This window comes from Notothenia coriiceps, unplaced genomic scaffold (genome assembly GCF_000735185.1).
Source record: "Notothenia coriiceps isolate Sejong01 unplaced genomic scaffold, NC01 NC01_scaffold00028447, whole genome shotgun sequence".
In the NCBI taxonomy this organism is placed as follows: Eukaryota; Metazoa; Chordata; class Actinopteri; order Perciformes; family Nototheniidae; genus Notothenia; species Notothenia coriiceps.
In genome coordinates, this window is record NW_011361148.1 from 110,977 (window position 1) to 135,000 (window position 24,024).

General features: G+C 39.4%; 1 protein-coding gene across 2 annotated transcripts; it reads right to left on the minus strand.

Annotated features, from left to right (window-relative positions):
• Window positions 1-2,181: 2,181 nt before the first annotated feature.
• Window positions 2,182-23,859, minus strand: hgfa (hepatocyte growth factor a). Of its 2 annotated transcripts, none has more exons than XM_010785959.1 (18): window positions 23,657-23,859; window positions 19,756-19,918; window positions 19,495-19,607; window positions 18,735-18,849; window positions 15,334-15,476; window positions 14,780-14,900; window positions 14,470-14,588; window positions 12,191-12,362; window positions 11,871-12,004; window positions 10,712-10,802; window positions 9,425-9,564; window positions 7,402-7,434; window positions 7,083-7,191; window positions 6,911-6,985; window positions 6,058-6,195; window positions 5,683-5,789; window positions 5,443-5,576; window positions 2,182-5,053 (listed from the first exon to the last, which is right to left on the minus strand). In XM_010785959.1, exons 1-18 carry the CDS (start codon window positions 23,718-23,720, stop codon window positions 4,877-4,879), a joined length of 2,148 nt encoding a protein of 715 aa, XP_010784261.1. In that variant the 5' UTR covers window positions 23,721-23,859; the 3' UTR covers window positions 2,182-4,876. The 2 variants fall into 2 exon arrangements, with proteins under 2 accessions (XP_010784261.1, XP_010784260.1); XM_010785958.1 differs by having other exon boundaries at window positions 11,871-12,022.
• Window positions 23,860-24,024: the final 165 nt, after the last annotated feature.

Here is a 24,024-nt window from a genome sequence, read left to right on the forward strand (position 1 = left end):
TGGATAATATAGAGGTTATCTCCTTTATAGTCTTGAAGGAGGTTAAGGCACTCCTCCAAGTTTTCCTTCAAGGGGAGGCCAGTGGGAGAATATATAAAAGTAAAGCTTCAAAACGTCTAAACATGACCTGATACCTCCTGCTTCGGTATCAGCTTTTATGGCTGCAACAGGGCAGAGGCATTGAGTTCCTGAATATCCCTTTACTGCAGCGGGGAGACGGTAAGACTGAGTATCTCCATAATTGGTCACCCGAGGAAAGGTTGGGATCAGAAGGCAAAGCGCTTGGTCAGCAGCAGGGAAGTGGCCTGCTGGCAGAATGACCTGTTGGCATGTAACATACAGTCTGTAGCCAGAGAGGTAAATGACATCTCCACATGACAGTGTGTGTTTGTGTTGGGATTTCTAGTAAATCATCTGTAAGCCTTTTAAATAGATTTAGGTCAGTTATTGAAATGGGAACATGCTTTTTCCTACAAACTCTCTTAGGGTAAGACCAGTGTTACTGTAAGTGGTCAACAACTGTAGTGGAAAGAAACTCACTTTACTCTACTATTCATTATTACAAATAATACACTTATATGTACTGTATATAGCAGCACCTTTCATGCAAGATGCAGCCCCAAGTACGTTACAGAGCAAGACAAGATACATAGAAATAACAATGAGTAAATAAAAGAACAATAAAACATGAACATTGATAAAACTAAAATCACCCCAAATAAAATACCAAATTAAAAAGATAGTTCTTTAATTTACTTTGAACAATTCCAATTTGCTGTTCTAAGATCCCATGGGATCCAATGGGATCCAATGGGAATCAAAGGTTCTTCTATTCCCATGTTATTTTATGTTTCTATTGATATTTACTTGTTACTTTACAGATTAAGATCACACTAAGAACTGTATGATAAACCTTTAAAATAAAACATAAACCATTTGTTCTCAACATTTTTGGCTTGGACCCCTTTCTTGGGACCCCCTGTCAACAATTGACATGGTTTCGTAACTGTTTGAGATCTACAAGAAGAAAGTGATTTAATATTTCACAAGAAAAGCAAAGATTAGAGAATAAAATGTGATAAAACACAGATTAGTGAAGCAGAGGGTCTGTTTTTTTCCTGCCTCATTAATCATCTCAAACCGTTCACTGTGACCCTTTAGAAGGCAACACTAAAAAGCTGCTTGAGAATTGAAGCATCAGTATGATATCTTAGGTCAGCCTTTGATAATTTTTCTGCAAAACATGTACTTTTACTTTTGATGCATTGAGCAGATATTGCTAATAACAGTTATGTACTTTTACTATAATAATGATTGCACAACTTTTACTTGAAATGATGTGTTTTACATTACGTAAAGCTTCTTTTAATGGAGTTAAAGTACTTCTTGCACACCAGCCCTTATCTGAATATGATAATTTGACACTACAATATATCTAACAGTTGAAGCATACAGTTAATCTTATCTCATATTGAGCAACAGAACGTTTAAGAGCTGCTGAAAAGCTTATCCAGAGGTTGTGTCACACTCGAGTTTTGGACACCCTCATTTGCTATCCAAACGTTTATGAAGACAGGTTATTATTCATCTCCTTCAGTGGATGTTTGTATGACCTCTGTTGCTTCCAGCCACTTAAGAATATTCATCATGCAGCAGAATTTGCTTCTCTGACTGACTTAGAGAGTAAACTGCCAAAAAGCGAGAAAACAGATAAGTGTGGGCTGTTTCTTTGAACAAATGACAAATGAGTCTCCTTGCAAGCAGTGTGAACCCGGATGTGTTAGAGATAAGACAATTCTGGTGTGGTTGTTGATGTTATTGAGGATGCTGAATCAAATTCTGACATTAATAGAAAAATAAAAAATTGCAGTTTTGAGTGCCCTAAAACTTTAAAATCGAACCAAAGTCCATCAAAATCAGCCCACCAGGAGAACAAATATGGCCAAGATGATGATCAGAAACTGATTCAACACCCTCAAAAACCACTCAAAGTGTCCATATTGGTCAAACCATTTGTAAAACTATTGTCTGCATATGCTAACTAATGCAACTTGTGCTAATTGTGCACATTTCCTAACATATGAAAGTCAGCACCTGGCAGTTTCTTTGTGCAGGGGACCTGTACTTTACATTTCCAACATAAAACTTTGGGGTACAAAAAAAGTACAAAGTAAAGCTCAGTAAAATGTCAGTTGTTTATTAAAATAGGAATAATACATAGATACAAAATAAGTCATAGATATAAAACAACTCACTAACACAAAATAGCAGCTGTTATATTTAAAGTTTACAGTATACAAATATATAAACAGAATCATCATGAAGAAAAATACTTAAGTATACTATTTACAAAAATGACAAAGTGTAATTTACAGAATGCACTGTGCTATTTACATTAAGGTAAATTAAATAACATTATAACTCCACGAGAGCACAGCTAACAATTTACATTACAATTATGATCCGCCACATAACCAAGATTACGAGATCTTTGGTTCAGTTGCCTTTAATTCATCTCTCTTATTACTTCATAGACTTTTGGTTTTAACCCGTGCAAGGATATAAGACGATTGCATTTGTTCTCAAAGTACGATTAAGGCCAGTTATAATTTAATTGCATAGTTATGTTCATTGAAACCAACCAAAGGCAAAAGGACTTAAAGGCTTATCGGAAATCCCCCAATATTAGTTTATTGCTATGTAATGATTTCCTTTTGATATTCAAAACAGTCATTTTGGAGCTGATATTAAAATACTTTGTTTAACTTTGGCAAAGGAGCCACACAAATATGATTAAAATGAAATGCTTTTGATGCTAAACGAGCTGGGATGTTTGGCATTATTTATGACATTTAAGGCAATATCTGGCATTATTTTTCTTTTTTTTTTTCTGGTCTAAGAGAAACGTATCGTCTTGCTACTTTCAACTCCTCATCAGAACCTGTATTGTTTCACTTATTCGGCTTAAAACTTTGTTTGTGTTTTCTTTTGTTTGGTAAATAAAATCTTCATGCATGTTAATGTAATGCCTATGTCTAATGCCTATTGTTTTCATACCTTTAACCTGCTAGAATATCATTATGATATGATTAAATTACAAGTTTTACATGTTTGTGCATGTGTACGTATGTGTGTGTATATGCACAGTAAATACATGATCAACTCTAGGCAGAACAATATTGATTTAGCCTGCAACTAGCACTCTTGAATGAAAGAAACCTGGAGTTGCTGTACTGTCACAGATCATGTACTTCCATATTTGTGTAGCTAACATGTGAGTTAAATATGCACCCAAATTATTCTGGGGTCATAACCCCCTGATGAGAAAGGAACAAAAATCTAAATGTCACAAGAAGATCCTGATTGTTCTCAAACGATGTTTTCCTCTAATTAAAAAAATAAATATACCTACATAGCTACCAGTCTCTTTAAATATCGAACACAATCACGAAGAAGACAATCTGACATTACTCAGTGAACCTAAAATATTCCAGATCTATAAGACCTATAATATCTCACAGCACAGCAGAAACATACTTGATAAATCTGCAGTTATGTACATAAGGAGTAAACCAAAAAAGAAAACTATAAAATATCCTACTGACCACAAACAGCCCACCAGGGGCCAACGTTACCTCCAAACTGGAGACCAAATAGCCATGTTTTATTTGGCATGGCTCTTCTCTTTCTCACGCTACAAATATTAGCACAAGATTTCGGAGAAATTCGCCCAGTCCTACACAGACCCTCTCGAGGGGAAACTAAACGTTACAGCTAACTGGGGAAAGGTAGTCCGGCTACTGCACACAATTAGCACGGCATGTTTGCCAAGGCTTCTGCAGTTAGCTCCAAGCAGCAATAGTGTGTGTTATGTACCTAACTGCTGGTTTATCTAAAGCCAGATTTGAACATTTGCTGGACTCAGAGGAATAGGCTTAGTACTATTTTTTATTTGGACTTTTAGTGTCTGTACTACCTTATAGATGACCCTTATTTTCCCCTCCTTTTTGGCATTACCTTAACGCTTTGTAGAATCATTTCAGAAGCTGAATAATGTATATTTGTCTTGCTTTGCTACACTGAAAAAACCTAAACAATGACTTGAATTAAGTGTCAACACATTTCCCACAACTGTATGAGGTTAGTTGAAAGTTATTTGTATTTAAACTTAATATTAGTGGTTTTTTCAACTAACCTAATACAGTTGACAGAATAGATTTAATTAACGTCAACGTCTTAGATTTGTAATGTATCTTACGATGAAAAACAAATTTAAACGTTGACTTAAATGAATGTATTATGTCAACAAATTACACAATCTAATTATGTGGAACCTGTTGTCATAATACATTTCGTTAAACTCAATGTTACATTTTTGTTCAGTGTAAAATGTATAACCAGATTAGTACATTTGTGTTGAAGGTAATAAAATAGGTTCTGCAGTTCAGCTCAACATATTAAAAAGAAAGAAAAGTCCCAGTCACAGGAGGGCTCCAAGTGCGGAAACCTCTAGACATCTGGGTTCTGTCCATATTCAAGTATATTCCAGGAGATAATACTGAGTCACAAGGGTCATTCTCATTGTCTTTGTTTGCATGGCTTCAGAAATTCTGAACATGTCAAAATACAAATAGTTTGCCGTGCATGTGCCCAAGACTTTGTTTTTTTCAAAATGATAAAGCCAGGATGTCTTCTCTTGCAAATTGGAAGAACAAATGAGAATCCATCTCCTTCATCCAGTCTTCTATCGCTGTCATCATCTTAAAAGGAAAAATGATGCCACAAAATCCCAAAACGGCCACTTTCCATTCCGGGATTTTCCTTATTTCTTCCTCGTGGTCCATTCCTGCATGTCTTTGATCTTCACACCACACTATCAGTCCCTCTCCAAACTGGGGTAAAGTTTGAACACTTTGTATATCCACTCAGAGTAGAAAGCGACGTTAACAAAGAGCGCAGGCTGCGATGACGCACATTTTGTCCTTTGGATACTCACGCCAATTATCACTTTACGCTCATGTTCCTGGCAAACCAATGGACCACCATTGTCTTTCTGCAAGAAAAAAGGGTGAAGCATGAAGCATTAGAGAAACAGTACGATAAGAAGGACTTTATACAAAACTCCAATGTCTCAAACTCTGATACAAGGCCTAAAATATGAGTTCAAACACATTTCCATTCAACCTTCAATGGTTTCTGGTTTCATTTGCCACTTTTTAGATGTGCCTCTGTTGCCACCACAATGAAATGAGAAATATGGAAATAACTCAGTTGGAAATTGGAAAGTCAAGATGATCTACAGTTTTCAATGTCAACTATTTTCATTTCTTCAAGAGAAAGTAGTTCCAGTGAAAACTCTAGATGCTGGCTTTTTATTGGGCAAAATCACCTTTTTGGTATTATATACTTTAATGTTGCATTCAGGGTTGTTTTTGTGCTTACATCACATACGCCTTCTCCTCTCTTGCCGCCGGCACATATTCTGCTTTCTCCAGCGTCCCCTTTGATTTGTGAGCACATTTCGTTGTTGACCATGGGCATGGTCAGAGTGTTCAGCGCCTCATCGTATCCTGTGTCTGGACAAAAAAGGATACGCAGTGTGATTGTTGAATCCTACTAATATTATTTTTGTCTGAGTTCAAATGCAAGGTGGCATGGCAAATGTGGGAAAGAAGACAGTACTTTTGGTTTCCCCCCATCCATACATGGTGCAGTTGGTGTCTTCAGGGATGTGACACTCTTTCACTGGAAGATGAATTGTAGAGGCACCTTCAGACACAGGGGCAGGACTACAACACAAATAATAATTATAATTAGTTCATTTATAAAAAAAATAAAAAAACGGACATAAATAAGAACCACATTCAGCCAATAAGAACATTTTCTTAGATCATTAAAAATGTATGTGAACGTGTTACATTATCAGAGATACAATAGATTCAAAAGTTGTTCATATAACCAGTTATGCTCTAACATTAGGATCTTAAATAGGTGAAAGTGCAATGAAATGTCGACTTTAATTTAAAAAATGTTCAGTGTGAGTAATTAAGAACTTACTCTTCTAGTTTTAGCATAACCAGGTTGGATCCTTCCGGGCCACAGATCAGGCGAGAGATGCGTAGTCCCGGGTGGTTGGAGGATTCGTTGAGGTGGCGCACTCCAACCTGCACACTGTAATCCTTGAGATCTGGAACACTGAAGCCAACAAGGACCACGACGTAAGTCGTAAACCTACAGTAATGTTTCTTATATATATCGGCAATTGGTATTGAAACGTAAAACTTCACCAGAAACCATGCTTAAAATGTGGAGTTTGAAAGAGGTGGACATTTAGGATGATGCAAAAAGCTATGAAGTTGGGATATTTTACTATAATAAATGTTTAATATTACACATTACTTGCAACACGTTAAACAAGAAAATCCCACAATTAACGATTCATTGTTTTCAGTTCTTCATGAAAACATTTTAAATATAAAAAGATACTGTATATTACTTTCAAATGATCCTTTATGCAATATGTTTTAGATGGACAACATCTAAAAGAAAAAAAAGTTTCTCAAACTATCATCTTAAAGCCATTGATGTATACCATATGGAATACATACAGAACTGTACCTAACTATACAGATAAGGACATTTCCTCAAAGCCAGCACTTCAGATGAAGAGATATCATATTATGTGACTGGCTCTGACATAGAAAACTACAGAAGTTAAACATTTCTGCTCCATATCTCATGTCAGGCTTGTCTGGGAGGGAGTGCACTAGTAAACAGGATAATCCTGCATCTTTACAGTATTCAAAAGGAACGCAGCAAGAAAAAAAGAAGCAATTTTGAGAGAAAGGTCAAATGGAAGAGGTTAACAGGAGAAGTATTTTGTCAGACAGATACATTAGTGGAGTATTACCAGGAGGTGAAGCACTGTTGATCCGTCAAAACCCAATCTTCTCTGATCAACGAGCCCCCGCACAAATGAACCTTCCTAAGGAAATTTAAATGAGACAATTTTGCCATTACAGTAGGTATAAGAGCATAACAAGGGACAAATGTTTTAAAAGCACAGATGTAAATTGACTTACTCTCTTTGGATGCTTACAACCCAGCTGCCATCTGTACCCCGCACTTGGTGTCCTCCAACTATTCTGGTGTTTATATGCACAAAGCATGATATCTTGGTGTCTGTTGGAGCTGAACAAGAACACATTTCATCCTGCATGTTAGATGGATATATGATTTACCTTGACAACAACAAAAGGCAACCATAAAATATGATTTGTTTAGTCAGGAACATGACAACAGACGGATTTGATTTAGGAAGTAAAAATGCAAAATGAAGATTAGAGATCAGAGGAAGAGGACTAGACCGGTAAGAGCCAGATAAGTCAAAGCAATACTTACTGTTGGGTTGAGGAGAGACTGTGGCTGATTCACCTGATAGATGTAAAGAAAAGCAGAACTGTAAGAAGAGAACCAACAGCAGCAGGACATTATTTAGACCACTGACCATACATTGACACATACAAATGTAAAACCTAATTGAAAGAGACATCCTTCTTTACTTTACTCTGAATCTGAGTACCGGTAGTTGTTGGAGGCTATAACCGTCAGCAAATACATTTGCTGAAGACCTCAAAAAAGGTCTCGATTGATATGTTTTACATTATGTAAATTATTCTGCAGCCATTTGAAAGGGGCTCTTCATTGCGACCAGATTGAAACCAGCCAAAGAAAATGTTGTGTCGAGCCTCCTGAGTGTTTCACCAATAAAAAGATGGCAGTAGAGACCTGCAGCTGTTTGATGTTTAAGCAGTGTGTATTCTCTTGCAAATTGGACAAAACCACAGTTTTGGCACATCTATAATTTTTTTAACAATGCTTCCAAGCTCCTTCTGAAATATCTTCTTTATTAACAAGAACCTTTAGCATTTTGGAAAATGTTCTCTATTTTTTGTCAAGAGTTAAAAGAAAAGAATGATACCAGATACATCTGTCTGTACGCAAATAGCTAGCTAGCACTCTGTTAGCTTAGTTTAGCACAAAGCTTGGAGACAGCTAGCCATGTTTTGTAAAAAGATAGCACAATTATTCTACCAGCACCTCAAAAGCACACTTATTTATGTTCTGCCTTCTGTGTATATTCTTTCAAATAGTTTAAAAACTAAATGTTGTGGTTTTCCAGCAGTTTTAAGTTTTTTGAGCTAAGCTATGCTAATCAGCTGCTGGCTCTGGCAGCATATAGAGTGGCGAAGTCCCTCCCCTTCCGGTGGACCTCCATGGGACCTTATATCGGAAAAATAATGTATTGAAGTCAATGGGGAGAGAAAGATTATCTTTCGATCCCGTTTGAATTGTGCCACGAATTACACATATGATGTTTGTCAATTTAAAAGATAATTTTGTAAGTCAACATTTTTTAAATGTGTCGTAAAACTGTGAAGTTACACATTTCTTTGTGTGAAGCGCTCAATGAACTACAACTCTGGTCTTGCACACGTCAACAACACCAAGATGGCCGTCACGTTGGTACATTTCACTTCTTTCTTTTAGAATGAGGCGAAAAGTATTAAAAGAGGTGAAAATCACTACAAGTCTGGGTATGTTGAGAGCTGTACATACGAAAAAGGGGAGTTAGTCGGTTCCGTAAGAGCCAGCATGCGGGACCGGCTTTACAAGGTTTCGGTGAGTAACACGAGTGTAATGTGTAACGTTAATGTCAGCTAGCTAACATTAGCTAACAAGGTACACTCTCGTGTTTTGTTTTAGTTGAGAACGAGCAAGAGGTACTATTACTGGTATAATGACAACCCGGTACAAAGCACACAGGCATCTTGTTAAAGTAAGTAAGTACAGTAAGTAAATGTATTTTTAGCTATCTGGAGGGAATACATCAGTTATGACAGCACTTACGCGACTCTGGGATTTGTAGTCTTTCTAGTTGCGTATTTTTCATAGTCTTATATTTCAACAGTTTTAAGACAAATTTTGAATTTTTTGACATGGAAATTTTTTGACATGGAAATGATTTTTTAAGATTGACAAACAACATATGTGTAATTCATGGCACAAGTTTTCTCTCTCCATTGACTTCAATGTATTATTTTTTCGGAATAAGGTCCCATGATGCGGAAGTAAGTGGGCGTGACTTCGCCACTCTATTTACAATACAGGTATGAAAGTGGTAGGCCTATCGGTATTCTTTTACCGAACTGTTTGCCAGGATTTTTATAAAATTGAACTACCCCTTAAGGGAATACCAACTAGATATTTTAAACATTGCCCTATACAACATCAACAATAATTCACGTCATTTCTACCATGGTGAACTAAGGCTCTGCTAATGGCTGACACAACACAGATGTATCTATGTACTCATGTATGTTATAGATACATTAAAGAGATTAGGTATATTAAAGCCACTCACAGTGCTTCAGTTTGCAGTAGTCCCAGGCCAAACGGTTATTTGGATTAGTGTAACACCAGGGGCCATGTTTGTCCCGGTCCGGGTTCCGGCAGTAATTCCTCTCCAGCCCTACATGGGATTCTGTAGAGTGAGAATCCCCACTGTAAAACACACAAATACAGATTCTCATGTTCCATTTGTTATTCTGCACACATTCAACCAACACTGAGCCACGTCTCATGAAGATTCATACGCACTTTCACTCTAAAAACAGAGCATCTGCACACATGGGGGATCACAAGCACCATCACACACATACAATGCATACACACTGTAAGTAACCATGGTATGCCTGGAAAGTCTGACTCTAGCTTTCCTGTAGTGCAATGAATCCTCTGCATTCGCTACACAGAGCCCATAGAAGGAAACACAGAGTTTTGTGAAGAGTACTCATGGGAGTTTGAAAGTATGCACTCTAAGCATGCAGCAGAGCTCAGACCAGCAGGAGCCACATCCTCTATGAAATGATTCCGTTGTCCATCCGCTTTGAAGGAATTCACATTTAATTGTGTGTCTTTATGCAATGTTTAACCTCACTTAGATGGGATCTTCTCAGATATCCAAAATATCACTGAGAAGCAATTACTCGCTAGGAGTTTGGACACACACACAGAAACATAATGTTAAGCGATGGCCGGCAATTTGTCAGGAGGTGAAGATAATTCTACTTCCCAGGAGATTGTTAAACAAGCTGTAGCGTTCAGCAGTTTTTCCTTGGATGACCCTTGACCTTGAGCAGGGTAGACTCGCTGGCTGCAGACTATGCGAGGGAGCTGATTGGCTTTGATCTACTTTCCTCAGAAAGCACTTCCTGGGGTCAGGGGTCTGTTCTGGAACATGTCCATCTGTCTGTGCCATTTTGGCTTTTAAAATTCCTGTAAATTAAGTAATTCCAACAGCCTGACTTAAGCATGAAGCAACAACCCCGGAGTGGGCAACCTTTCCGTCAGGATGGGTCACTTGGAGAGCACCCCAGGGTTTCCTCTTGTCAGTTAGATGAATAATAATTGGTCTTGGTATTGACCCCTGAGGAACCTCTGATTTCCTCTTGCTGTTTGTTTTCACTGCTGAGCTTCATGCATATGAAAGGGATTTTCACAAGGCAATGGGAGCTGAGCCCATAACAAACACTCAACTAAACTGAAGAGTTTGTCAGCTTCTCTAAGAAACATATCCAGTGTTTCCCGGTAAAACTAAAGCTTGAATGGGAGTTAAGGGAAGAAGCTTTGATGCAAAATAATTTCTTACCTGTTTATGTGATGTGACCAGTCTGCACAGGGAATCCCCGATCGAGTTATGGATAACGTGCCCCGGTACGTCTCTCCGCTTTCATAACACTCTGATAAAGAAACGGATATTATTATTTAGACAATCTTTTTCAAAGTTCCCAGGAGAGCATACAAATACTTAGCCTAGCAGTTTCCCAAACACTTAAATCTAATCAGTGAGTGAGCAATACTCTAAGAACTACACACATCACATAAGTGGTGGCTGTCTTTCTCATTGATGCAAAAATAACATAATCATGTTCAGATTTTTGGCTTTCTCTATGGGGTTTGGATGAATTTAATGTCAAGGGCCCTTTTGAAAATGGTGGTAGACTTGTTTAAACCAAATCAGAAGTGGGCCTGTGGCAACTTACAGACTTGCTGCAGTTTTTACACGTTTAGTCATCTGACTGTAAATTTAAAGCAGAGAAACATGGGAGATGAAAGAGAGCCGAAGTACAGCATTATATTTTTGTTCTTCCATGCAATGGAATTCATAGGGCAGCATGCTTCCAAGTGGCCCAGTCCTACGGGAGCAATATGGAAAGCATCTGTCTTACTTCACTTTGCAAAAACATGACATGGCTTGCAGCATTTGTAGTTAAATCACATTATTCAAGGAAACAACATGATTACTTTTTTTTAATATGCTGCTTGGAAAACAACGATACTCTTAAAGCTGCGGTTGTTAACTTATACTGTATGTAACATATAGACCACTGTCATAACTGTAACGTGTATATGTAGCTACAGACCCCAGTCTTCTTAGCTTTATACATACAGATTAAGTACAGGTGGAAATCAGCAACGATAAAAAAATAATAAACAACACATCAAATCTTGTTAATGTATGTTCACTGTTTGCCAAGAAATAGATACAGCCCACAGCTCCCTATAAAACCCCTGTTTTTCATTTCTGTTTCCAGATTGAAACTATAAAACAAAATAAAGAAATGTCTTAGTAAACTTTAATACTAGTAGAAAGCAGTTTTTCCCTTTTTCTAATCTCTCTGCTGCATATTTTCCATACATAGATGGGACTGGTATACATGTTTCTCATCTAAAGCTTGGGAGAAAACTGAATAAGCATATTTCGACAAATGTTGAACTGTTCGTTAAAAGTTATACAAAAATGTTACCTATTTTTTGTGTGGCCTCAGCATCACACCTGGGGATGTGGGTGCAGTTGGCTATCCTCTGATTGGGGTCTGTAGTGAAGCACCATGGGTGATCGGCGCCATCAGGGTTACGGCAGTAGTTCTCTGTGAGGTCTCTAAAACACATACACAAACTACAATTTAAATGATGGTGCTGAATTAGTTTGCAAAGCTATCATTTTTATGTATCAGGCTCATCCCTATTTTGAAGTCAAATCCAAATAATGAATAAACTTCCTCCTTCACATGGCAGAAAAAAGTTAATTTAAGCTTTGAGAGTCCATGAATTAAACATTACTCACTTGCATTTGAAGTTCTGGGGAAGAAAGGAGTGGTTATGGGGCGACTGGGAGTCCCAGCGCTGACATGTCACACCCTCTGGAGTGACATTCATTGTGCCTCGGTAATCTGTTCCTTTTCCCTGGACACAGGATGTTGTTACATTGACATCTGTGTCCTCACTTGAGTCAGAATCTAGCCAGAAAAATACATAGAAATTGTATTTGTGAGCGTAAGCATGAGAAAGAAGGTTGCTAAAGAGATTTAGAAACTGAAGATAGGAGAGAGGGAGAGAGGGAGAGAGGGAGGGAGATATTAATCCCCAGAAGAATGTGTCATGTTTAACCTAGAGACAGATGATCAAAAACAGTAGCACTCCCCCCTTACCTCAACTGCGATAGGAACTTTCTGTGTATTCATAACATGGGTGCCCCACATTCTTGCACGTAGGGACATCAACAACAATATGAAGTTATTTCACCCAATATGTCAGAGATCTTTGTAAGAAAAACTTGGAACGTGATCATAACGAATATATCTTTGCCTCAACATTAAACAATGTTAGTGAAATGGTGTATTGCAGCCCAACCAAAGATTTCACAGCCAACCCGCTCTGGCTGGGGCAACTTTATCCACCAGAAAACTATTCTAAACATCCTCAGATGGAATTCTGCTTTTCGGCATTGCAGGGATAGCAGTACATGGGGAGCAACTTCTCCCCTCTGGATTACTGTCTCTGTTTCTTTAGCCTTTGACAAATGAGATGGGAGAAGATGGAGGAGGAAAGGGGAATGAAAGGCAGGAACGAGAAGGCTGATGGAGAAGAGGGATTCCTTGGCTTGATGTAATGCATGCCACTGTCTGTGTGCGCGGCGTACTACAGGTCATTGGTTTTTATCTTTCTGGGGGCAGGCATTGAGGGATGCACACATCTGGATAAATGCAGATCCAGCTGCCTTCGCTGTAAATCACACCATGTACTGTAAAGTCAATGTGTGTATGTGTGTAACAGAGACAAAAAGAGATGCTCTGCGTGTTTGTGGGTGAGCATGCAGGAATATTTCCATGTTCTTTCAAAGGAAAAAATTATAATTTCTCCAGTCGGTATTCTCTTTTTGGCATCCATTCTTTTCTCTTTCCCTCTGTATTTGTGTATGACTTATAAAAGGCAAAAGTTATCTCAATTACAGACACTGCCAAATGTGAAATAAGTCAAGGGAGGTGACTCAAGTTCAACATACGACAAAAAGTGTTTACATACAGCCATAACAAATACAATAGGGCAGTATTTAAAATAGAAAAATGTTCAAATAATTGATTTGATTGATCATTTTGCAACTTTTTATGGACAACCACTTAGTTGTTTGGTTGTGATCGTGAATAGTCTTCACATGTATTGTTTTAATTCTAGATCGAAAGACAGTCCATTGACACTGATGTAAAATAGAGAAAAAAGGCTGGAACGGGACAAAGTTTGGCGATTACTCTAAAGTAAAATAACTTCAGGATGCTGATGTAACCCCGGTTCTCTGAGTAACACAAGCAAGATGTCTCACAAATGTTTTGACTATGGTGTCAATCCAAAAGCTTCCACAGGTCATTGATATCTGGCCACAATATATTTCACATCACTTAAATCAAACCATTCAGTGACCATTTGTTTCTGGTAATGCATGGCAGCATCTGCATGGAAACTGTTCCTCCACTCTAATTTTCTTTTTATCGATAATCTTCAAACCACCAAAACATTTATGAGGCCTTCTGATGGCCATGTGACGCATCCCTGTATAATAGCCTCCATTGTGACTTTCCATATTACAGCTCTTTGTGATCCATCAGTGGTCTCGGTCAAACACTTCTGGCTCTCTGAAGTCAGACCTCCCCCTTAACAAACAACTCTTCCTTGTTGAGGTGAAAGAATTTGAAGCCAAGTGCCACATGAAACACTCTGCCGGGTAAACAAAAGCATTATGGGACTCGGCAGGAGAGAAAAGGGATGTTATTACTTTCTCACCACAACCACCAAAGTCCTGTATGTATTAAACCTCCTGGCGCCCCCAACCCACAAGCTGGTAGAACTCAATTGCATTCTGTCTGTCTGTCCTAAAAAAACAAGATCCAAATGCCCCGTTCACTTATGAACCCTATGATGTATATGTAACAATGAGTTTGTGACGGTACTAGACTGAGAAAAAACTAGCAACTGAGTCATAAATCAGTTAAACAATAATTTGGTCTTTAGTTGATGACTTTGTCTACAAAACCGAAGCCCCAGGAGTATATACAGTACGTAGGCCCTTACCACACACAGAGATGTCGCAGTACTCCCACGGAGTTTTAGGATCCACCGTGTAGCACCAGGGACGAAGGCGATTATCTGGGTTACGGCAGTAGTTGTCCTTTAAATCTTTCTGTCGATACCTGAGAGAGGAGACAGAGTGGATACAGCGAGGAAAGAAAATAATGTTGGAGGGAAAGACGTAAGTCATAACAACTGGTGAGGTCTACCTCTCCTGAGTATTAGCGTTAGTTATTTAAGCATCTGTCATGGGTGTGTGCAGCATTGTCCGTGAGAAGGGTTTTTCAGCAGGATTACCAGCTTTGCAGCTTACCTTTTGGGTTGGAAGTGGTGTTTGTGAGGCCTTGTTGAGTCCCATCTCTGGCACTCCTTGCCACTCTCTGTTTGGTCCATTTTTCCCCGGTAATCTTCACCATTGCACGTAATACAGACTTCTGTTGTCAAAAAATACAACATTTATTAAATAACTCTTCCTTCTAGTAATGAATACACATAATTCAAGACTTCAAGAAGGAAACAAGGCTCCAGCTAACTGTAATCTTCAGATTATCTTCTCAATAAATCACTTAATGTATAAAGAGTCGGGAAAAAGTGAAAAATGTCCATCCTGGTTTCCCATAGAACAATCTTTATAAGTACTTTAGTCAGTCCAGAACGCAAAAATATTCAGTTATGAAATAAAAAAACACAAAAAAACAATAAAACTCTACAGTGTATACGAGACCAATCGTTGCTGCTCTAGAAAATAAATTATAGAAACATTAATTAAATGTTTCAACACCTCTGGAAAGGAACATGACAGTAACTCCCTAACATGATTCTGCGTTATTTTGGACACATTTTATTGGAGAGATATTTTTGTCTTACCTTGTGAACACTGTGGCAGGCCACACTCCTCGGCTCGTACGTTGGGATCTGTAGTGTAGCACCACGGACCACCGGGATCGTTGTTGGGATTCCGACAAAAGTTCTCCCTCAGGTCTTGCGTTGGGTACCTATCAGGAGAAAACCTACAGGGGAGTAGACATAAATTATTGACTATGTTACTGATACTGTAAGCTGTATAAATACATTTCAGGGAGTACTTGCACACTTGGCTGCTCCAGTGGTGTATACATCACCGTACCTGCCTGCAAGTGCTCTCAGTAACAGCCCAAATGAATTCAAAAGGCATATGCATTAACATATAAGCTTCATTCTGAGAAACGCTAGTGCCTACAGGGTGATCGGGTTACTTTTACAATTCTAGAATGACTAGACACATAAATCGTATGCAAAATATGTCATCGATAGCTCCCCAGGTTTGCACCTTTTGCATGATCGCATTACCGATTCCTACCATATCCCAGCTCCATCATGTGTGAAGCAGCCAGATTCCGTCACAGCACAGTAACAACCAACAGCACAGAACAACGCCACGAACCACTTGGAACAGACCAAGCAGCTCTTTTGCTGGCAGCCTTTGAACACGTTTAAACCTAATTCCTCTCTGTCACCTGCAACCTCGCGTCAGTGTGAACAGGCCAATGTAAGAAAAAGAACCTGGCCTGCAACATATGGGATGTAACAACGAGCGGCCGCATGGGACCCCCATACTAAATGGACAGTGTGTAAAATGTGTCTAATGACATGGCAGGATGATGAAAAGCTGGCTTGTCAGCACCTCTTGATCCATGCCGACCACATTTCCCCATACCACCAAGGAAGACAGAGAGGGAAGACAGCAGAAACAGTTAAGGTCGTAGAAGAAGGGTGGAAGGGAACTGGGAAGAGATTGACTTCAGCTAAAGGAAACATGAGCTGAATGGAGTATAAAGACGAGATTCATTGTCTAATTGATGATGTAAAAAGAAACAAAATGTGCAGGAAAGGGAAAGAATGATAAGTCCACCCACCCTTCAGCAGCTTCTCTGAACACACCAACCCAGACAATGACTGTTTTCTAGGGGGAGACGGCTCTGCTCTCCCCTCCGTGCCCTGGGGCTTACGCAAGGATTCAACACTAATGCACAACATAATTCAACCCAGAACTACAAGAAATCTCAGGCATCTAGCTAGAGACCCTAGTCCCAAACAAAGAGAAATACAAAAGGGTTAAGTCTAACAGCAATATTTCACTTGCTGTATCTACAACAGAAAAGTGCCAAAACTCACATCTGTTGTGTGTTATTCAGTATATTCCTATTATAATACACTATCCTTAATTTATAAATGGGATTACAAGGTACCTCACTCACAAAAAAAGGTTGCATCTGGTGAGAGTCCGTAAATGCCGCTGCATGGAAGCAAGTTAGCCATAATGATGTTACACTAACAGATGTTGGCCAGTTATTCATCTCCCTGCCAAGGTCTGTTCCCACCGGAGCGCAGACACACATGCTTCCCTCTCTGGGCCAGGAAAACATATTGGCTAGATTTTGTATATCACTAAAGAAGAAATCTAGTTCTGAAGTAACTGCTGCGTGCAAAATGTGTAGCCACATGCACCTGGAACAAAGATAGTCATGCTTCAATGCTACAGCATCCAAAATAATAATTGTCCTGAACGTTTTTACATTTTTGGAAATGTGCTAATTCACTTTTGTTTGGTTTGTATAGCGGACAAGAAAGGAATTAGCACTGTCATATATATCTGTTAGCTATGATGCAACAGTTAGGAGACAATTAGCTTAGCGCCTAGCTAAGTTCAATTCAGTTCAGAATGGAAACAGCTACAGTAACTCTGCCAAAAGCATTAAAAAACTCTGCCTACCTGCAACTCTAATGCCTACAAATAACATGTTGCAATTGGAAAAGCCTTAGCTGTTTCCCCCTGTTTCAGGTATGTTTGCTAAGCTAAGTTAACTTGCTTAATTGTTGCTCTACAGACATGAGAGTAGTAGCCTATCAATCTTTTGTTTGCAAGAGGCTGTGTGTTTCTGTAGCTGAGCGTGCTTGCTGACCTCCCTGTAGAAATGTGTAGAAAAACAAATGTCCCTATGGGAATAAATAAATGATTGCAATGTTATCTATTATTGAACCAAAATGTTCCATTCCATTCTCTCTGCTTGACTGGGCATCAGTAGCCTACAGTACATGCTTCATCCATAGCCTTGGTTCAAAGACTAAATATAGACAACAGGCGGAAGTCCCATTCGTGAAAGGGAACCTCCTGAGAAATCACCCCTGCCCCACGGTGATCGGTCAAGCATGAAAATAATAGTTACCTGAAGCGCCAATGGTGCGTGGTTCATTACGGTGGTCATTCTCAAACAGCGGGACAGTCCCATGTTAGGTAACCTCACAGTGGCACTAAATCTGCCTCAAGGAAAGCTCCCTTTGACCCTATGGTTGCTGACAAGCCAGGGCAATGTAACATTTGCCATCTGGTACATGGACTGTTAACGTGTGTCAAATAAACAATTGACAAAGGATTCCCAATGTGTCGAGCTGCTTCTGTGAATGGAGCTGAGAAATACAGCAGATGAGATGATAGCGATCAACACTGCCATGTGTTTTAATTGTGGGGGATCAATGAACTATTATTTTCTCTCAGTATGTCTGTTGTTTTATGGCCTCAGCTGGGAAACAGAAAAAACATGACTCCAGTCAATAAAATGTTGGCTTTCTTTCTTTCATTGTCTCCCTTTTGTCTATGTGTCCCTCTGCACTCCTTCAAACCCTTATTAGTCTGTCTCTTAAACCCCTCCTTGCCACGATTAAAATATCTTGTAACTAATGAGCCCCACTAATAAGAGGCTGGCACAGCACCATCGTCACAAATCCACTAATCTTGCCATGACTGAAGCCAAGAGAGAACGGGATACACCTGATGGCCTGCAGTGCAGCAGAAAAACAACCTCGATGGAAGGATATCCCTGCATGTGTTGAAAGAAATCTGACTTATTCCTGGCTAAACGTTCATCCGTCTCAGAGCCTCTGCCTTCCCTTAACCCCAGAGGTGGATGGGGATGATCTGAACATCTATAAATCAGCTGCTGAGGCCTGTTCAATATCAGACACAGAGAAATAGAGAAGGAACATCCAGAAAGGTGGCTGAAGCCTAAAGATTAAAGAAACAGATTTTAAAGCCTGTTGGTTTAAATCCACAGGAATCTGGCAGGGGGGATGATTACCACCTTGCACTCCTTAAAAAGTGTCCTCAAGCACGGCACTGCACTCTCAAGGTATCATACAAGTGTTTGTTATCATTCCTTCTCTTGGATACTCCCTTTTTCCACAACAATTTCCTCTTTGTACTTTGTCTTGATAAAAAAGGGAAGACTTACGTGTGTTCATTGATGTTATTATCTGACCAAGCTTGGCAAGTGATGTTTGACTTTGTCCAAGATCGTCTCCCTCTGTAGTTGTCCTTGGTGCCGATGATACATTCCCTTATATAATCTGTGTAAGACCAAAGGGAAAAAAAGCATTTCAAAACATTTCAACAGTCGTGTTCTCGATTTTACAAGCTGCCTCTGTGTACTCTGTGTACTATGTGTGCAAACTTATACATCGTTTAGTCATTTAATAGTCGAGGTGGTTCACTGCTATGAACACCTGGTATATATTTTCCCATGTATGGTCAATAAGACTTTTTTACAGCGAACGTTTTAGTATGTCCCAGCTTGTTTGTTATTCCAAAAACAGACAACTCCCTGAAGTTCATTAAATGTCACCGGGGGGAGTTTCCGTACATTTTGCAGTAAATTCAAGAGTGCTAGATTCCACAGTCTTAACCGGAGAAAGGCTTCGCGTTCCAAGTGTAAACAATGACTTTTTTTGTTTACACTCCACTTAAGTCTGCTACGGGTCGTGCAGCTCTCTCCACTGGAGTGATTAAACAGCAGGAGGTTGAGGTGGGTTAGTTGCTTTTATTGTGTCAACAGAAAAACTAAAGACCTTAAAAAGCCGGGAGCCGGGAGCCGACGCAAGAAGCACAACCCGCAATCAACCTACAAATAATTTGCCTGTTTAAATCCGTCGGCCCTTGAATGTTCTCATGAGAAAAAAAACATAATTTATGCCTCACAATTTAATGCCATTTACCTTTTTTTTCATACAAAGTAAAGTTGATGTTGGCTTGCGTCTGCACACCATGCGTGAAGCGGTCAAAAGGAAGCAAGTGGCATTTCCTGTTGTGCCGCTGAAAGTTAAAAGCCCTGTGGAAACATCGGGGAGAAGTAATTGGGAGATGAACAACTGATAAACAACACAAATATGTAAATAGTGAGTCAACACAGGGGGGGAGAGGAGTGAGGGGAACACAGGCGTATTTCAGGGAAACATAGAGAGTAAAAGGAAGCTGACCTGCAGTTGAAGTTTGTCTTGACCTTCTTGCACTTGCGGGCGCAGTTTTCCAGCGACCGGCTGCCTCTAACCAAAGGGGGCTGAGGGCAGTCTGTGCAAACCAGCATGTGACCTTCACTCTTCTCATACTTCTGTAACGACTGATGAGTCCTTTTACAAAAACCTGAAAGGACACAAGATCACATCATGTTACCTGCATGTTTTGGTACAGCCATTGGATTCGTTTGAGAATTGCTAAAGCCAGGTTCATTTTGATTGGGAGATACCATCTGTTACTAAATTGAAGATACCTTTCAACTTGGATTACATAATTGGAAAGAATAGAACAGGAGACATATTTAGATGATCAAGCCAAAGGAAGTCAGTAGGGTAATTAAACCACATGTTTATGGATGTAGTGCTATATTGTTGATGTACAATGTATTTTTAAGCCTTTACATTACCAACTTTTGAGCCATACAACTGACTAAAAGGTGTCTACTGTATGGCGCATGATTTCCACCAATGTCATCAAGGTAGTGTGTAATCCAGTGTGTAGGATTAAACCGGCATCTACTGAAAAGAGTCAAATGGAGGAAGTGGAACTCCTCGTACAATAATGTGTATTTGCAAGTCTTAAACATTGGTTTCCTCCACATCTCTACCATTTGTATCTCATGTGATTTTAATGCAGAATGAGTGGTTTTTCAAGGACTTATCTAGCCAGTGGACAGCTCTGTCAGAACTATTTTTATCTAATACGCCCAGAGGACAAGTTAGCTGCTGTCTCTGTGATGCTGTGATCTTTTTTTAATTGATCTAACCAGGGTAAGCTTGTGTATTAATTACATTTATGTGTATTTATTTTTGATAAATGATATATGATATACTTAGTGAGGAACTTGTCAAAATGAGCATATTTCCCTGAGTTTCGTCAAGGTGACTAGACTATCTGAACAACGGCATCAAGAAGAGTCTTGGCATGAAGAAAATGAAATTATTTAACTGCCATATATTTAACTGGTTGACCATGTATTCCTGAAAGCACCCTTCAACTACGTTTTGCTTTACAGCACCATGTTCTTGGTATTTAAGCATCCGTCCTGCTGAATTATACTGAAACATCGTTGTGCTAGTGAAGTGCGTCCAGGATCAAAACCCAGCTCAAAAGGCTCCCCAGTACTCTTGTTTCAGAAAAGGGATTGCTGCCTGGATCCAGCCTGGAACAGAGTGGATGCTGAACTGTTAAAACAGCCAAGAGAACAAATGATGTCCTTCCAACTGGCTGATGGTTTGAAAGTGCCTAAGTGACTCAGTAGGAGATTGAATGCTCATGAAACAATATCTTATATTTTAATGCTTTTAAACCGAGCCACAAATCCACAACATGTTATTATCTCATGGAATTTGTTATGTTACAGTTTAAAGTTATTAAACAAGATTAATTCCCACAATAACTTACGTGCATGACCCTTTTAGTCACGAACGTCTGACTGCAACTCCTGCTGTTTAATTACAGTGACGTTTTGGTTAATTCCTTTTCATTTTGAGCAATAAGGCTGGCATTTATTTTTGTTGGGAGCAAAACAAAATGCAGTAAGCTTTGGTGTCACTTAACATTTCTAAAAAGTAATTAAGTTTTATGTATATGTTTCATAGTGTCTCAGTTATTGTCATCCAAAGCACAGAAAATATACAGTATGTGGAAAAATGGAAAACTGCCAAAGTTGGAGAAAGGACACACTATCATGAATTATTTTTAGTTATAGGACATTGTTGAGAGTCTTTGATTTGGAAAACATGTATCAAAGTACAATTCTAACATTGCAAGACATACTATACTGTATATGAGATCCAAACGGGGTCACAAGCAGGACAAAACCATATTTTTAGTCCAAATCCTCTGTGACGCAAATCATTCATTTCTACCTACTGGAAAAGATTATGAGCCAATCCATCAGAAGAATAAAGCTCTACTGTAAATGCTGTTCATGAGGGCCACATCTTAAAATGCATTATGTGTTAAGTTACAATAGTTTCCCGTTTATAATTAGGGGCAAGTGCGATATAAATCACACAGGAAAATCTCATGCTACTGAGTTACAGCTCCACGCTCCTGTGCCAAGATCCGACACAAGACGTTGTGTGTGTACTTAGGATACTGTAAACTGTGGAGCGTTTAGAGGCTCCTCGTGGTTGAAAATGGTTTTTGGGGAGGACTTGTTATTAATGTTTAGGCTCCACTGGACCACATCTGGCACTCATCACAGTGTTGTTCCAGCCCTGATGTCTGGCCAGGCTGCTCAATTAGATTTCACTTAGTCTCTTCCTCTCCTTGCAGTCAGACTCCTGCTATCTCCAAATCCCAACCATTCGCTGAGGTTGGAGATTATAATAAAACGTGCTCAATAGGCAAGTGTGAGAGAGGTGATATTTAATGAGAAGAGGCAGCCGTAGCTTACAGGGACACGTTTGAGTCCCCTAGTTCAGCTTGAAAAATGTGGCCAATGACCGGCACTCTGACCTTCCTCAGGAACCTCCACTTGGGTGCCCTTGAGCGAAGAACTTAAGTGTCAGCTGGATAAGTATTTTAGTCCGGCTTTCCCTGAAAACATGCTGCAAATGAGCCACTGTCGATATTCACAAAGGGTATAGGTAGAGTTGAAGAAAGAATATGATTATGAACAACAGGAAAGTAGCAGGTTAAAGGTGTGACTCAGTCTGGGAATTAAGCAGACATTACATCTGCTTCAGAGAGCGCAAAATGTGGAGTTGGGCTCAACAGCCAGATGTTAGCCACCCCCCCACCTCCCACCACCTCTCCCTCACACACACATGCACCACACACACCCCTATTCTATATCTCTACCGGGACAAGCGCACGAATACCTCGGGCCAGAGCGCGCATGTTTTACTTTCCCCAACTCCAGGGAGGTCAGGGTCGGCACCCCTGGAGGTGGTGACTCTGGATTCAGTGCTTTGCTCAGTGACTTGTCAGCGCGGCGGATGTAAACCAAGACAGTAACTATCCGCAAATCTGCGCTTGATAAAGGAGCGGCACGGAGCTCGTTTGGACGCGTTTAATGAGGCTTGGCCGAGTGTGTGCGCCAAAGTTGCGCTGCGGTGCAACATTTAACACATTCAACGCGTCATATTGGTCACTGAAGTGGAGTCGATCCAAGTGATGCAGCATGGTCTATTACGCAAATTACCAAAACTTTATTTTATGAAAAATCAGTGAAATAATGCGTATCAAACCAAGCTGTTTGGCACGGCTTTCTACCTCAAGGCAGCTGCATTTCCACAGAAGTGAACTTGTCATAATTCACTTCAATATTATTAATCTACACAAAAACATATTAAATGCATTAATCATATTTGACATTTAGATTTTTCAAACTTGCTATTAGATCCAAATAAATTGAAATAATGGGGAGGATAGGTTTGATGTGCTGCTGAGATATTTCATTTTAAGTTTTATTCTACAAGACAGTCATTATATGAAGGTATTACAGAATATGGACTGTACATATATAGTTTTTCTCCAAGTTAAAAATAAAGAATATAGCCATAGGGGTTCACACAGTTCATTTAACAGACACAGTCATTTATGAAACAGGGCGAGTCAAATCAACATTGCAAGTGAGGGCTTGTGATAAACTTGTATGCAAATGTCACTAAAAGTCTTTAATTAAAAACGGATTAGACAAAAGGAAATGAAGTTTATTTGCTACATAAAGTCTAGTACTGACAGCCAAAAAAGATGTTTGGCACATTTTAAAACTTTAATTTTCAGAATTGTATTCTCAATATGTCTCACTTTAATGCATATGCAGAAAAGAAAGATTAGATTTTTTTACATGAGTTTAAAATAAATGTCATTGCTCTTGCACATGCTCTAAATCTGAAGCACATCTCTTACCTGTATCCAATATAGTGGCCACAACACACGCCACAGCTTGGTAAATCCAAACGTTTATCCTCATGGTTAGGAGCTTGAAAGCAGGATAAATTCCGGATATAATGAGCGACAGGGTCGGCTCTGTGGAGTCCAGAGTGCCTGGTGTACAGCAGAAGACTTGCCTTCCTCACACAGATGCCACTTTTGCAAGAAACCGCACGTCCTCGGTTCAACCCCCTTTTACTTGACTTTGTGCTCCTCTCTATCAGCGGCTCTTCTCACCCCTGTCAAGTGCTGGGGAATAAATAGGGCTACTTCCGGATGTTATTTTCAAAATAAAACCGGATATGATTCACAAGCCAGATGTTGTACACGTCAGTCTGATGATA

Bases quoted from the DNA above. Each gene is read 5' to 3' on its own strand.
- hgfa (XM_010785958.1), bottom strand. From the start codon at position 23,720: ATGAGGATAAACGTTTGGATTTACCAAGCTGTGGCGTGTGTTGTGGCC. The intron at 7,192-7,401 runs GTAAGTATTGCT...GTTCTTGTTCAG, and splicing joins AGTCTCTCCTCAACCCAACA to CTCCAACAGACACCAAGATA. The intron at 6,986-7,082 runs GTAAGTCAATTT...AAATTTCCTTAG, and splicing joins GTTGTAAGCATCCAAAGAGA to GAAGGTTCATTTGTGCGGGG.